Raw genomic sequence first — 16,313 nt, 5'->3', positions numbered from 1 at the left:
CTCTATGCCAAAGCAGAGTTGAACACTCAGAGCATTGCCCTTCTGACCCCTTCTTGTTGCCTCTGCAATGGTTTCTGAGGAACCCAGGGGTAGAGGACCCCAGTGTAAGAAACTTTGAAGATTCTTTTAGGTTCCTTTCTTGTGTAAATCTCTGGGATTCTTTGATTTAGGTTGGTATTGAGGTAGGATAAGGTGAGAAAGGTACACAGTTTTATAAGTTGAAAAACAGGGTACTTGGGGCTATTCATAAATCTGTCCTAAAACTACTTCTCTCTTCCTCCCTCTCTCTCTCTTTAAATTATTTATTTGTTTGTTTGAAAGGTAGAGTTACAGACAGAGAGAGGGAGAGACAGAGAGAAGGTCTTCCATCTACTGGTTCACTCCCCAAGTGGCCGCAACAGCCAGAGCTGGGCAGGTCCAAAGCCAGGAGTCAGGAACTTCTTCTGGGTCTCTCATGTGGGTGCAGGGGCCCAACTACTTGAGCCATCTTCTACTGCTTTCCCAGGCCACAGCAGAGAGCTGGATCGGAAGAGGAGCAGCTAGGATTCAAACCGGTACCCATTTGGGATACCAGCATTGACCCCTTTTTCTTGTCTCTTAGGAACTCTGTGAGAACGGTTATTTCCTGAGTTAAGACCTTTGACAACACGGTCTTTGGAAATACTCAAGTTTTTGAATATTAATAAAACAAGCTGTTTTGGGACCTGGAAACATTTTGTGTATATGAAAGAAGGGATTCATTATACCACAACATGCAGAGTAAACATCCATAGAAGGACAGTAGCTTCTTGGTGAGCTAGTAGTGCATAGTGTAAAGAAGTAGATGTTAGTGTGGTTGGAGTCACAGATCTCCTTGAGAGTATAACATTAATTGTATAACTTAGGATGATCCTAACACTTCTGAAGCTTAACTCTGGACCTACTAGGAATTCATGAATTCCAAGAATAAAGAGGAAATCATTTTTTTTCCCTTAAGCACTAGAGGATGAAAAAAAGTCTTGGTATTTTTTAGGTATATTAGTGAGCAAATTTGGTTGTGTTCTGCTCATTACATGTGAGATTCTCTGCCCCTTGTTTTTGTTCTGCCCTGGAAGGCTATGGAAACACAGGCCAGTGTTCATTGGCAGGTGAAAGTCAAACACTGGCATTGCCAGGAAGGAAGGACTCTGGAGACACCATCCATTCCTCTCTCTAGCTCCCAGCTCACCCATCAAGAACATTTAAATGATCCTGCAGCCCAAATATTCAACATCTGGGAAAACAAGAAAAGTTTGTTTCCCTGGAGGGTAGACCCTGCTGCTGTCCATGTGACATCCATTGTTCTATACACAGCAGGTGGGAACTTGGCTGGGTCTCTCCATTGTGAATTCTCCAGCTACTCTGGGTGACAGAACTAAAGGTGCTGATGAAAAATGGAGGGAGAAGAGGGACATCAGGAAACCCCAGCCTGGCCCATCCCTTCTGTGAAGCAGGCTTGGTTCTTTCTGCAGCAGCTGATGTTAGTTACTCCCTGCTGAATAGGGGAAGGCACACCCACTTCTCCAAAACTTGCTGACCCAGCTACTTAAACTGAACGTTTGTTGAACTAAAACTGGAATGAGCTGCACTCATTTGCTGAATCATGAGCCCAATCCAGAATATTTTCCTTTAACTATGAAAAAACCAACTTTACTTCCCTAAAAAGCTCCCCAGTGGAGCGAATTCAGATTGGAATCCAAACTCTGTTTTCTATAATATCTGACCTGGCATAGAACAGAAAAATCAAAAATTTCATTGAACTACCTGGAGCTTATCTTAGAGTACAGTTTCTTGGGGGCAAATTGTTAATTTGATTGTGTACACACAACAGTACTGTAAAGAATAGGGCTGAGAGCAGGCTTGATGTTTAAGGTAGGACTGCAGCCCTGGGTCCACCATCTTACTGCTAAGACTTTGGACAAGTTCCTTAACTTCTCCAAGCCTTGGTGCTTGATACAAAAAAAGTGCTCCATAAGTGCTGGTGCCACCATTACTGTTTTTGGCTGGGGCAGTACCTGCCAATTTTGAATTAAAGTGGAATCTCCTGGTCTTGTGATTTTTTTTTATTATTAAAATTATGGGTGTGGTAGTTTCTGAGGTAGACTCATGAAAGCACCCCTTGCACCCATACCTTCCAGTGGCCTAGCTTTAGAGAAGATGCCCCTCCTGCTTATGTACGTATGAGATGGAAGATTCCATATCCTACAAGTCAGATGTCGTGTTAGCCTTAAGGAGCCTGCAAGGCAGGTTTCATTTATAGAATTTCAGGATTGCTGGGTTGGACAGTTCCCTGAAGGTTATATATGGCTTCCGCGGTCCGATGCCTGCAACCTGTGTGTGGTATTCTTGACCAAACCTCAACCCTTCCAGGGTTGGGGGAGGAAACTTTGAGAGTAAGCTTGCCATCCACTTGTGTATCACTTACTCGCATATCCTTACGAAATGAGTGGGAAGCACCTTCCAGTAAGCTATCTGTATATAATTTGGTATAGACATTCTGTGGACTATTACTCAGCAGTAAAAAGGAATAAACAGGCTACAATATAGATGAACCTCAAAAGTTTTATTCTAAGAAAAAAGAAGTCAGACACAAAAGGCCCCATATTATGTAATTCTGTTTGTTTTTTTAAAAACTCTAGAAAAGGCAAATATCTAGAGACAAAGAGTATAACTGGATAATAAGGGATTTTACTGTATGATGGAAAGATTCTAAAGCTACATTATTATGTTCATTTTATAACTTTTTTAAAATTTAGCAAAAAATATTGAACTGTGCACTTAAAATAAATTATACCTCAAAAAAGTAAATTATACCTCAATAACATTTTTCTCAAGATTCCATACACCAGATAGCTTTTAGATACACAGGAAAAGATCGGGTTTGTGTGAGGACTTGGGAGAGAAGATCATAGCAGACAGCCCAGACAAGGGTCCTCCTTGCAGATTACAGCAGCGCTTAGCTCTGAGCTGACTCATGACCAGCTTTGTTTGAAAGCTTCTTCCCTACCTTAAGATGAAATTTCTCTTGCTGTCTGTTTTACCTGGTGAGCTCAGCCCTCCTGAGGACCGGGCAAGACGATACCCATCCTTTTCCCACGGGAGAGTGCTGCAGCTACTTGAGACCAATTTTCTGTCCCATCTCAGTCTTCTGTAAGTCAAGTCACCCCTATGTGCTTCTCTCGAAGCTTCCCTTCCCCTTCTGAAAAAAGTACCTCTTCCCCCCTTATCCCTGGAGCCACAGGTGGCGGGAAATCTGGTCTCTGTGCTCTGAACTCTTTGGCTAGGAAGAGGCTGTTAAGTCCCAAGTGGTGTTGACAGCTCCTGTGGCTTTTCTGTGTGTCCTTTCAGTTTTACCGATCCTTGAATATTCGGATTGCTCTCGTGGGCTTGGAAGTCTGGACTCATGGGGATATGTGTGAAGTTTCAGAGAATCCGTACTCTACTCTCTGGTCATTTCTTAGTTGGAGACGCAAGCTGCTTGCCCAGAAGAATCATGACAATGCACAGTTAATCACGTAAGTGACGTCTCCCTGTATGTCTTGCGTTGGCCTTGGCCGCAAAGCCTCTACCCACTGTGCATGTCCTTGGTTTGCCTCTTTCTTTCCCAGAGGTGAGTGCTGGTTGTAGAAGGCCATCCTGGCTCCCTGGTCCTGGCAATCAGGCTTTTCTCAGACATGTGCTTTATACCCAGCACACCTTGAAAAAAAATAGTAAAAACTGCAAGAGTCAGACCAGTCCTTTCTCCAGGAGAAACTTAGACTTGACACAATCAGTTGAGTACCTGGAGCGATGGAGTGTGTATTTGGAAAGTGTCTGGCTGTTGGTCATGGACCCCTGTGAAACAGACTTTCTAAGGGGCTCATCTTGATTTTCTGAGCACTTTGTTCCAGTACATGGGCTAATCTCCCAGTACAGGCACAGCAGAGGGGTATCCTGGTCGTCCTTGGGAGCTCAGGACCGAGAACCTGAAACAGTGCAAGTGGCAGAGAGTGCAGAAACTGTGTGTGTGTGTGGAGGGGTTGGGTTGGGTTTTCATCAGTTCTGGAGAAAAAAGAACAGACAGTGATAGGGGGTTGTGCTGATATGTGACAGTCTTCCAAGGGTGATTATTATACTTATTAGTGTTGGCTTCCAAAGTTGCTTTGAGGTAATTATAAAAGACACATAGATAATGAAACCAAGAGTTAGCACAGTCATTTAAAGCTTGTTTTTTCCCTTTAAAACAGGAAAATAACTATTCCCAACAACCTGGACTTTAAGTGATTACTTCACAGAACTGTCTTTACCTAAGAATATTTTTGGTTACCAAAAATTTGGGCCTGAGCTTTGGAAGCATAGTGTCCTTCTTTGGGCCAGACTTCAAATCCGGGTTTCTAGCAGGTCTTCTTCAGAGCACTGGCTAAGTGCTCCATGCACTCATAGATGGGCATGCGTTTTGCATATTCCTTTGTGAGTTGATTCTCTGAAATCTGCCTTGAATTCAGCAAATACTTATTTTGCACCCAGGTTCAGGCTAGGTTGAGTAATTCCGGGATAAATACCATAGTCTTGACTTTCAAAGATTTCATGGTCTAGATAGGAAGACAAGCATGAAGATAAGTACTATGTAATGAATCTCCGTGTACATGTTTGTGGCATGCACAACACTGGTGTCTTATTTCTTCTTTCTCCCCTGGGTGTATATAGCTGAAAGAGGGCTCTGTTAAGCAGGGGGAATGTAGCTGGCTGTTGGCACATTAGGGTCACAATTGCAAAACAAAGGCAGAAACAGTCAATTCTTGCACCCAGCTGTACTTTGTGAGGCTCCTGATGGGACACAGCTGTTTCCTTAGCCCCAGATGATGTGGGAATGAAGCATCAGCTCCACAGCTGCTGCCCTAAGCTCCCCACCTCCATCCCTCAAAACACACACAGAGCCAAGCTCAGGGCACAGGACCCTGGCAGGTGGTGAAAGTGAGCATGATTCACTTCAGCGTCAGAACCTGTGCCACCTTCCCTGAACCCCTCCTCTGACCTCTTCCTGTGCAGCAGGAATGGGATGCAGCTTTTCAAGCCCTGCCCACTTCCTTCCAGGGAACTGGTTAAGGGCATACTGTGGGGGAAACATGATCTTTGGCTCTCTCTGGTTATGTTTCTCTGTAGCAGTAAGGGAGTAGGTGAGAGGAAGTGAGAGGTGTGGCGACCTGGAAGTTTTCCAGTTGGCCTGATTACCAGGGTACCTCCCCTTGGGAATGATCTGGGGATGTCTGTGGGGCCAGGAAACACCAGGGTGGCCACCCACTCCCAGGCACATTACAACAACATTTTCAGCCTCCACCCAAATCACCCTTTCCTTCCTTCTTGGCAGGGGCAGGTCCTTCCAAGGAACCACCATTGGCCTGGCCCCCCTCATGGCCATGTGCTCTGTGTACCAGTCTGGAGGAGTGAACATGGTGAGTCTCAGTTCCATTGTGTGCTGGAGAGATACGTATGTTAAAGAGAAGAATGAGGGAGAAGTTCACCTCTTTCCTTTGTTTGTAAAGCATTTATTGGCCTGGAGATTCATCAGTAGGTCAGATGGTCTGCAACCTTCAAGAACTCTGGGAACATGTTCTTATTTTAAATATTTTATTTCTGAATAGTGACAGTGGCTTTAGAATTGCTTTCCAAAGTAGGTGTGGAGGGACTGCATGCCTAGTAACAGTCGAATCAGCAGAGAGTTGCCAGGCTTGGCTGAGGAAAAGGCAGGGAGGTGGGGGAGAGGCAGATCTATCCCCTTGACCTCCTCCTGAACTCTCTCCCTGAGCAGGACCACTCTGAGAATGCCATTGGCGTGGCTGCCACCATGGCCCATGAGATGGGCCACAACTTTGGCATGAGTCATGACTCTGCAGACTGCTGCTCTGCCAGCGCCGCTGATGGTGGCTGCATCATGGCAGCTGCCACTGGGTGAGTCAAACAGGAAGGGTGAGGATGGGGAGGAGGGTGGGCCGCGGACGGTGAGTGGGACCCAAGTGTTCTTCCCACCTGGCCCCAGGGAACCCCTGGTATAACTCTGGGGGAGCCTTGGAGAGAATTGTGGTTTCCATGACAAAGAACCTAGCAAAGGACCAAGGAGGAAGAATGTAGACCGGAGCACTAGGAGGAGGTTTGGTGCTGGTGGAATCTTAGTTATTCTTATTTTCTGTCTTGGTATCTTCAGCTGTATAAAACTGGCCTGACCACATGTCTGTTTTTTCCTTCATGAATTCTTGATGAGGTCACAATCCTTGGTCCTTCCACTGCAAAGGAGTTTGGTCACTGCTGTTACTTGCTTGAAAGGTCTGAGGTAGCCCCCAGAAGGGAGCATCCGCACACCTCACAGGGACTCCTCAGGGAGGAGTTCGCAGGCTGCATTACCTACAAGGACCAAGGACAAGGCGGCTGCATCTTCCTTTAGTCATGAAAGATTTTTGCAAAAGGATTTATTTTGTCCGGATGGCACCAGCCTCCTTGGTAGCACAGTTGGCCACTGTCTGGCTGCTGAATGCTCAGAATTCCCAACTCATTCAGCCTTACCTTCTGTCAGGCACCCTTTCCCCAGAGTATTCAATGGATGCAACCGGAAGGAGCTGGACAGGTATCTGCAGTCTGGTGGTGGAATGTGTCTCTCCAACATGCCAGACACCAGGACGCTATATGGAGGCCGGAGGTGTGGAAATGGGTACCTGGAAGATGGAGAAGAGTGTGACTGTGGGGAGGAAGAGGTAAGTGTCACAGCAGTGCTAGTGAGAGGGAAGAATTTGCATTGGTTTTAAAGCTTCAGGTCAAAAGTGAATACAGTGGAAAATTCCCTGGTCACAGGCATCTGTTAACATATGACTAAAGGCCCCACTGCATATCAGATGTGTAGAGTAAGCCTTCCAGGTAGACTGTATCTGGAGCCTCTCCCGTTTGTGGTTAGCACTGTTTGTCACTAAGATTAGAGAGCATCTGTCTAACCAGAAACCGTGATCATGAGGTGTGGTGGCTCTCCCTTCCCCAGTAGAGCCGCAGATGGCCTCTTTGGCTTTTCCAGCTGGAGGCCGCACAGCTGGACACATGAACTTGAACACGGGCCTCCTGAGGATGTTTAAAATAACAAGCGTGCACTGTTGGGCCTGGAGACGGGGTGACTGAAAGGGGATGTAGGAAATGCTGTCATCTGGAAAGGGCTGCGGAGGGAGAGGGAGCAGAACTATTTGTGAATAATCTCTTTCCTTCCTTCTGATCTCCAAAGTGAGTGTGAAGGGCACACAGCACGGCTCTGTCATTTTTAACAGCTGCGTGTTGCTATGCAAAAAGCAGAACTGAGTTGTTTCATCTTTATTTTTTAAAAGATGGAAATGTGTATGTGAAATATATGTGCAAAACAATTTGGTCAAAAAAACCAAGTGACAGTACAAAGGAAGTTCAAGGAAAATGTAATTAAAAGACAAAAAGTGGGGGTGAGGGTTTGGCCTGGCAGTTAAGACAGGATACCTGCATCCCACGTCGGAGTGTGTAGATTCGAGTCCCAGCTCCCAATCCCAGGTTCCGTTTCTGCTAAAGTGAACCCTGGGAGGCAGCAGGTCAGTGCTGAAGTCGTTGGGTCCTTGCTACCCATATGGGAGGTCTGGATTGAATTACCGCTTCCTGGCTTCTGCCTGGCTCAATACTGGCCATTGTGTGGGCTTTTGGGGAATGAACCAGTCAGTGGATGGGAGCTCTGTGTGTCAATAAAGGGAATGTCTATTTTTTCAAGAACTATTTGAAGCTCCTTTGAATAAATAAAAATAATGTATTTGACCTTATAATCTCTAGTTGTGATTTTTTTAATGCCATCACGTAAATTTCAGAATAAAATAAGGGTTAAAGAGGCTACCATCTCTGCCCTCATGAGCTTAGAGAGATCAGCCCAGACCTTCAGAAAACAGGGAGTCATGTTAGTGTGGAGGGAGGGCCAGCAGGTGGGATTGAGGTGGGTGAGTTTGGTCAGTTGTTTTTTATTGGCAGCTGCCTGTTCAATAAGTACTAAATGTGGGCTTTGGATTGGGGGGGAGGGGTTGGAAAAATGGCCAAAAAACACATGGTTCCTTTCCTTGGGGAGCTTGTAGTCTAGCAGGGGAAACATGCATTGACCAAACAACTGACCAAGTACGGAAGTATAGTGCATGGCAAGTGGGGTTTGCACAGAACGGCCAATCTCATGAACAGATACAATGTGGAAGGAAGCTATTTTGGTGGGAGGGGTTGGGAGCACAGGGAGGGAAGGCATATTTTAGCTAAGTAGGAGATCCGTCTTGAGGTGGGAAGAAATACGTATGTTAGAAGAGCAGGTGCACTGGCCTAGAACCCAGGATGGTGTGGGGAAAGCAATCTTTTTCTTTATAGGAGACAGGTGGTGAGATGTGTCTCCACAATATGCTAGACCCCCAGTTATAGTTATAATATGGTTAATAAAAATGAGGTGGCCCCAGGCAGATAAGACTTGAATTCGGCCGTGTGTCCTAGCCAGCCAGTGGACATGAGGGCATTACTGCCTCACAAGCTGTGATGCTGGAACCTGGAACATTGCCATGAAATGGTTTATGGGCACAGCTGTGAACACTGTAGCAGCATAATAAGGACACTCAGTCACTGAGAGGGATTTTAAAATTTCAGGCTGTATGTCAGCCAGTGAGGACTTGAGGGACAGGAAACAAGAGGAGAGTGTTAGGGACCCCTAGAGACATTCTCTTCCTGAATGGTCCAGGCTGAGGAGATCTAGGAAGGACAGCAGATGGAGAAAGCAGTCTGAGGGCAGAGGCCAGGCGTGCACATGAAGACGTTGTTCCCCATGCCTGGCTTCATGGGCTGCAGTATGGGATAATAAGGCCTGGAGTGTGTGCAGCCTGGAGGGGTTTGCAGCAGTGGAAGACAGGCTCCCCAGATGTTCCACTGAGCATGAGAAAAGTAAATCAGACATTTCTCTGTAATGTAAGACTGTGTGAAAAGCCATGGTTTAGCAGACTACAGCTGCCTGGACAATTGTGTATATTCTATTTAGTTAAAAAGCAATGCAGATACTGTGATTTTGTCAAATTAGCCTAAGAGTGTGTGTGTTGGGTATGGGAAAATGCACTCATAATGTAGTCGCATGTAAGTTGTGGGCACTGAGGATTGAGCATATGTGCATTTTCTCTGATAAATACCTTTTGCCTTAGTGATGAAGCTGTCAAGTGATTTTTTGGGAGAAGGGGTTCCTAGGGAGCTGGGACTCCAGGGACATGTGGGGGTGCAGGGCTGGGGTGTCGCTCGCTCCTGCTCTGCTGCCTCAGGAGCTCACGCTGGCTCCACTGTCTCCCCAGGAATGCAACAACCCCTGCTGCAATGCCTCTAACTGCACGCTGAGGGAAGGGGCCGAGTGTGCCCATGGCTCCTGCTGTCACCAGTGTAAGGTAAGTGGCCTTTCCCCCTGCCTTGCCCTCCTTTCTGACAGCTGAAAAAAAATTAAGCACATTTGGTGATAAAACGTGATTCTAATTGGCATAAGACTAACTATAATTTCTTAAAAATCACATCTAAAACGTATATTTATATTTCATTGAAGAAATGATAATATGTTTGATCATGGAATCCTTGCTGGGGACTTTATTTAAGATACATATGTAATTATACATGTACATATATCATACATAAAAGTATATATAAGCATAGGTGAGTGTGTATGTACTTACATGTGTACATGAGTATACCTATAATAATACCTGCCTTCTGAAAGGCATGGCCTGAGAGTGGCCTCAGAGGGGCCTGTCAGATTGTCTGCCTCCCAAGAGGACCTTTGTGGGTGCTGTGGGGTCCCCTGGGAGCTCCTGGGCTGGGGGCAGCAAAGGACTTTATCCTCAGTTGGAAGTTTCCTTGCCTGGCTCAGGGGAACTCACACGCCACCAGGTTTGACCTGGTTCCCTGCAGGGAGGCTGAGCTGAGTTGAGTCCTTCCAGTGTTGAACCAAGGCCTAAGAGGAAGCATGGAGTGTGGCCATCCAGTTCAGTCCTAGGAGTTCAGCTTAGAAATCCTCAGAAAGGATTCCCTGGGGTCTGAAGCCTTGGCTAAGTCCTGCCTGTGGGACTTTGGGCAACCTTGTACCCATGAGGGCTGAGGTTCTTTCTTTATCTTTAAATGGGAAGCATGTTGGTAACACTGGCCCCTCAGGGAGGCAGTAAGACTCAAGTAAACGCTCAGTTTCTACCATTTGCCCCAGCTGTGCCATGAGTCAAGGTATTTAAGCTGCAAAGCAAGGAAATAGCGTTGTCCGTCTCATGGATACTGTGAGGATCACATGGGCTAAGTATGTGTAACATACTCTGCCCAGTGCCTGGCTCGATAGCGGGATGTATTATAGCTAAAGTGCTTTGTAAATTCACAGAAGACATGTGTATACTAGTTTTTTGTACATGTGTACGTGAGTGTCTGTGTGTGTGTATTTATATGTGTGTAATAATGGGCCTTTTTCCACTGCAACTTAGGAACCATGAGACTTTGGATATGTTGTTTAGCCTCTTTGAGCCTCTGGTTTCATCATCTGTTAAACAGGGAGAATTTTATTACATGGGTCCATCACGAAATGAAATTGTGCTGGGCTCTTCTGTGGGAGCCGCGTCAAGGTTAGCTGTTGTTACTTAAGCATGTAGAAAAGTATTATACAACTGTTATTTCCTAACCACTTTTTATATGGTTATGAAGAAGGAAGTGAGTTGGCATTTGTGAAAGGCCCCTGAGAAGCCACCATTTGGGTTAGAGGGTTGATGATGGCCTGAACTGATAAGGTCATAAAAAATGCTGTGATATAGTGACAATGGACATTTCCACTCCACAGGAATGGTGCTGAGAAGCCCTTGGGTAGTACGGTTGAGGGAGACAGGGAGGCTGACTATTTTTTGTTTTGTTCCGTGGCTCAGCTGCTGGCTCCTGGCACCCCGTGTCGTGAGCAGGCCCGGCAGTGTGACCTCCCGGAGTTCTGCACTGGCAAGTCTCCCCACTGCCCCACCAACTTCTACCAGATGGACGGAACCCCCTGCGAGGGCGGCCAGGCCTACTGCTACAACGGCATGTGCCTAACCTACCAGGAGCAGTGCCAGCAGCTGTGGGGTCCTGGTAAGGGCTCCCCTGGGGAGCAAAGCCCACTTTCCTCCCCACCACTTCCCAGCCAGCACCCCTGTGAGACACCTGGCAGGTCAGGGCAGCTTCAAAACAGCACCTCCAGGTCCTGCCTCCTTCCTTCCCTTACTCAGGGGAGGGGTTCAGTGAGAGAAGTGGGCAACGTTCCTCCCAGTCCCTTGAAACTTCAGTTCTGAGAGTGGGCGAATGAGTGTGAATAATCCAAAGGAGAAAGAAGCAGAACTTGGCCACAGGAAAGCAAATGCAAATGGTCCTTATGCTGTGAAAACTTATTTAAGCTCAGTCATATTAGGGAAAGCAAATTTTCACCACTGTAGGGTTTATGTGGCTCACATTGGTGAAGACTGAAAGTTGATGTGTGACTCCTGTAACAGCAACAACAGCAGTAATGTGGTGCTGTGGAGAGTATGGAGAAGAGATACGTGTGACCCAATGCAAAGCAATTCCGAGATACCAAAAAAAAAAAAAAAACAAAAACAAAAACAAAAAAAAACCCTTTCTTTTAAAGATTTATTTGTTTTGAAAGAATTACAGAGAGAGAGAGAGAAAGAGAGAAGTCTTCCATCCATTGGTTCAATCCTCAGATGGCCACAAACAGCCGGTGCTGGGCCAGGCCGAAGCCAAGAGCCAGGTTCTTCATCCTCATCTCCCACGTGGGCAGCAGGAACCCAAATACTTGGGTCATCTTCTACTGCTTTCCCAGGCCATTAGCAGGGAGCTGGATTGGAAGTGGAGCAGCCAAGACTTGAGTCAGCATCCATATGGAATGCTGGTGTCAAAGGCAATAGCTTTACCCACTACACTGCAACACGGGCCCCAATACCAAAATTTTGAATGTGCTTATTGGACCTTTCACTTATACTTCCTCATTGTATTAACTTAATTAATCTATATTCCGGTAGTTAATATAAAGTACTCAAGTCTGGGTGCTTCACAAAGAAAACAGGTTTGGGGCTGGCACTGTGGTTTAGTGGGCTAAGTCTCCACCTGTGGTGCCAGCATCCCATATGGGCACCAGTTCATGTACTAGCTGCTCCTCTTTCGACCCAGCTCTCAGCTATGCCCTGGAAAAGCAATGGAAGATGGCCCCAGTCCTTGGGCCCCTGCTCCCTCATGGGAAACCTGTAGGAAGCTCCTTGCCCCTGGCTTTGGATGGGCTTAGCTCTGGCCATTGTGGCCATATGGGGAGTGAACCAGTGAATGGAAGACCTATGTCTCTGTCTGTTTCCCTCTCTCTGTCTATAACTCTACCTCTCAAACAAAAAAATAAATCTTTAAAAATAAAAAGAAGAGCAAGACTTGTCTTCCATGCCCTTGCTAGCTACAATTTAAAAAAGGAAGGAAGGGAGGGAGAGAGGGAGAAAAAGAGAGAGAGAGAGAGAAAGAGGAAGGAAGGAAGGACAGAAGGAAACAGGTTTACTTAACTCACAGTCCTGGAGGTTCAAGGGCATGGCACTGACATTAGCTCATCTCTGGGAAGGACTTCATGCTGGATGGCATCCCAGTGGAGAGTTCATAGGAAAGATAGGAAACCAAGTGCAAGGAGGGAGTCAGACTTCATATTGGTAACAACCTAATTGCGAGAAGTAAACCAAGATTCCAGGGGAACAAGATTAATTCCTTCTGAGGGCAGTGGCCTCAATAAACTAAGTATTTCCCAGTAGGCCCCCTCCTCTTAGAAGTTTGACGCCATCTCCTAGTACCACCATACTGAAGACTAAGATCCAACACATGAACCCTTGGGGAATGCACCAACTCATAGCAACATGAATGCAGAGAGACAGTTGTAAGCTGATATCACACCATTTTAAGTATAGTGATAACAACATGTAAATCCTTAGTATGGACTGAATAAATTAATTCTGGTTCTCTCAAGTGTTAGAGCACTATGTTGTTAAATTAAAGGAGGCAGCTCTGTATGTGTTGAATAAAGTCATCTCCCACAATAAGCCACATAGAAATGCAAGGTGCTGAGCAATGAATGGAATTTGCTTCTATTTATTAGTTCAATTATCTCAAGAAGAAACACACAAGTATACCTATGATAGAGATACAGTTATATCTACAAAATGCTCTGTTAATTGTCACTTCTCTAGGATGTAGGAAAGTAGGAACTGGGTGGCTGAAGGGAAAATTTCCAAAGATGTGCCTTCTGTCTGCATGTATTACTAATTTCCTGAATTCCTGAAATGGGACAGAGCTTCTTCATTAGACAGCAAGCATAGCATGCAACAACCAAGAACTTACCCTCCCCCAACACACACACAAATATAAGTTCTCAATAAGGAACAAATCTAGTATAAACATTTTCCTAGAGATTGATAAAAATGTGAGCATGAAGTAAGCTGATGGGTTACGAGGAGGAAAAGCTGAGTGTCCCCTCCCCCAAACATTTTCAACTTGGGGATTTTACCAAAAGTTAGCTTTGCCCTTGTGGGCTCCTGCCAGGCCAGTGTACTGACAACTGTGCTTGTTGTCCACCCAGGAGCCCAGCCTGCCCCTGATGTCTGCTTTGAGCAGGTGAATGTGGCTGGAGACACCTTTGGAAACTGTGGGAAGGACATGAACGGTGAACACAGGAAGTGCGACAAGAGGTAATGACCGTAGGGCAGACCCCATAGAATGAACAGGGACAACAGGGCAATGCCTGCTCTGTCCTCCTCACTCCCACCCCACACAGCATGGCTGGCCCCAGTTGGAGTCAGTTGTGTGCTCTGGGCCTGTTGTTGGACAATACACCATTCAGCCTTAAGGAAGTCAGAGGGAGGGTGTGGGTGGCAGTGCTTCCTAGAAAGCTGATCAAGCTTCCTTTCAAGATTGCCTTAAAGTAGGGCAGGGAACCAGAATTTCTGCAGAGTGCTAAATAGGCCCTCAACTGAATAGCTCACCACTCGTTTATTCATTCTAACCATCCATCCACCCAGTCACCCACCCATCCATCCATCCGCCGCCCATCCATCAATCCATCCTTCCTTCCTTCCACTCTTTGTTTAAAGTTTACCACGTACAAGATAGCACTTTTAATTAACATTACCATGTGATAATGGGGATGTGGAGAGAGCCACTCAACCCAACAAGGTGAGCTGAGTGGTTTCCCAAAGGAAGTTAGGGTTACACTGAAATTTAGAGCAGTTCCTAGGTGAGTAGGCTGGGGAGTAGTGTTCATGCATAAGACACTATTCTAGGTAGAGACAGGTAGATAAAAACTGGCGGCTGGAGGAACTGAGAACAATTTGATAAAGTTAAATGTTTGAGTACAATGGAGAGAAACTATGGAGAAATTAGCATGGATGGTTAATCACAGACCAGATTGTGAAGAGTCTTTAATGTATGACCAGGGGAGTTTGGATTTTGGCTTGAGAGAAATTTGGATATTAGATTCCTAGGGGACAGCACTGAAGCTAGGGAAAATCATTTTCTTGCAAGAGAGGATGTGTTGTGAATTCAGGCAGATATATGAGTTATTCAAAAAAGTTTTTTTAAAAGGGAGGGAGGGGGTGATTAAAAGATAAGTTTAGCAGCAAAAGCATTTGGTGCAGTGGTTAAGATGCAGCTTGGAACACCTGCAGCCCGTTTTGGGGTGTGGCTCCAGCTTCCTGATAAAACGCATCCTGGAAGCAGCTGATGATGGCTGAAATACTTGGATCCCTAAAGCCTGGAGTTCCAGGCTCCTGACTTTGGCCTGGCTCATACCTGGCTGTTATAGGCTGTTGGAGAGTGAATCAGCAGATGGAAGATCTGTCTGTTTGTCTCTGTTTCTCTGCCTTTCAAATAAAATGGGAAATGAAATTAATTAACTTTTTAAAAAGCAAGTTTATTTTAGTGAAAAAAATTATAATCTGTGTAGTTTTTTTCATGATACTCATTTTACATGAACTTTTTGCAACAAAATAAACTTATCATTTGGTTTCATTTTTCTGCAAATTTCCTGAAGTCCTCCTATAGAGGAGGGAACATTCACAGGGCTTGAACATTGCTTGAACCCAGGAGTAAAGTTGGAAATGACCCCAGGCTCTGGCTACAGCACCCTGGGGGATGGTTGTGCAGAGAACCCAAGGAGACAACTTGCTCAGGCCAGGCAGTTGTATTTGAAGGAAGGAATTCCCAAGGCCAGTCCTCCCTGTGCAGGGACTAGAGGTCTGTACCTATCCCTTGGTCTTGGCCCACGTGGGGTCTCTAATGGGGGCTCCTTAGAGCACTTTCTTGTGCCCCAGACCTTTGTCCCATCCCACCCACAGCTGCCGCCTTGCCCAAGAAAGCCTGAAGCTCTGCAGTGTCCCCATTCCTCTCTTGCCTCTGATTGCATCTCCTTGCCTCCCTCTCTCTGTCGGGTCCAGAGATGCCAAGTGTGGGAAGATCCAGTGTCAGAGCTCTGAGGCCCGGCCCTTGGAGTCCAACGCAGTGCCCATCGACACCACCATCTTCTCGAATGGGAGGTATATCCGATGCCGGGGCACCCACGTCTACCGAGGCCCTGAGGAGGAGGGGGACATGCTGGACCCTGGCTTGGTGATGACCGGGACCAAGTGTGGCTTCAACCACGTGAGTCCCTTCCCTCAGACTCCCTCAGGAGCCAGGCTACAGAAAGGAGTGATGGGGACATGTGAGCTCTGGGGAGAGGCTGCCACAGCCCCAGTCCAAGCCCCGCCAGTGTTTGAGCCCCAGTAGCTTCCTCTTTAAAGTGTGTGTGGTGTAGCAAAGCGTCCTATGTAGGACTGTTCTAAAGATGAAAGGAGATCATTCCTATAAAGCACCTAGGTGGGTTAACCAGTATTTTTCATCCTCATTGATTATGATATGAAATTGAAAGGAATTAGAAGTCCCAGAAGACTGGAAAAAATATCAACTATTTCATAGAGTCAATTGTAACCATGAAATTATGAAGAACAAAGGAAGCTCTTGGTATTGTACTTGTCATGACATAGGCTATTGTCATCATAATTTTTTAGATATAACATTAAATTTAGCCTGTATATAATTAAGTAATTAACATATGGCTAGCATAACATATAGTGGGATGCTATATTATGTAGTAGTCCATTGAACATATTGTTTTCTTTCTCCTGAATGACAGAAGCAAGTGCAAAATTTAGTTAACTACTGAGTTGACATTGGCCTTTTAGGCTGTTTGCCATTTTCTACTATAATAAATAACCCCA

General features: G+C 45.9%; 1 protein-coding gene across 2 annotated transcripts in view; it reads left to right on the top strand.

The window, feature by feature from the left end:
• The window catches only part of ADAM19 (ADAM metallopeptidase domain 19), a 92,586-nt gene that overhangs the window by 62,930 nt on the left and 13,343 nt on the right, over window positions 1-16,313 (top strand). For both annotated transcript variants that reach the window (XM_002710340.5, XM_008255329.4), the window contains 8 exons: window positions 3,367-3,533; window positions 5,366-5,450; window positions 5,807-5,946; window positions 6,566-6,743; window positions 9,345-9,434; window positions 10,935-11,130; window positions 13,640-13,748; window positions 15,492-15,696. In XM_002710340.5, the coding sequence (XP_002710386.2) occupies window positions 3,367-3,533; window positions 5,366-5,450; window positions 5,807-5,946; window positions 6,566-6,743; window positions 9,345-9,434; window positions 10,935-11,130; window positions 13,640-13,748; window positions 15,492-15,696 (1,170 nt within the window). The remainder of the gene's footprint in view (window positions 1-3,366; window positions 3,534-5,365; window positions 5,451-5,806; window positions 5,947-6,565; window positions 6,744-9,344; window positions 9,435-10,934; window positions 11,131-13,639; window positions 13,749-15,491; window positions 15,697-16,313) is intronic.

The sequence above is a fragment of the Oryctolagus cuniculus genome, chromosome 6 (assembly GCF_964237555.1).
Source record: "Oryctolagus cuniculus chromosome 6, mOryCun1.1, whole genome shotgun sequence".
NCBI classification, from domain to species: domain Eukaryota; kingdom Metazoa; phylum Chordata; class Mammalia; order Lagomorpha; family Leporidae; genus Oryctolagus; species Oryctolagus cuniculus.
The sequence above is the reverse complement of the archived record's forward strand: the minus strand, read 5'-3'. Positions and strand labels throughout refer to the sequence as shown.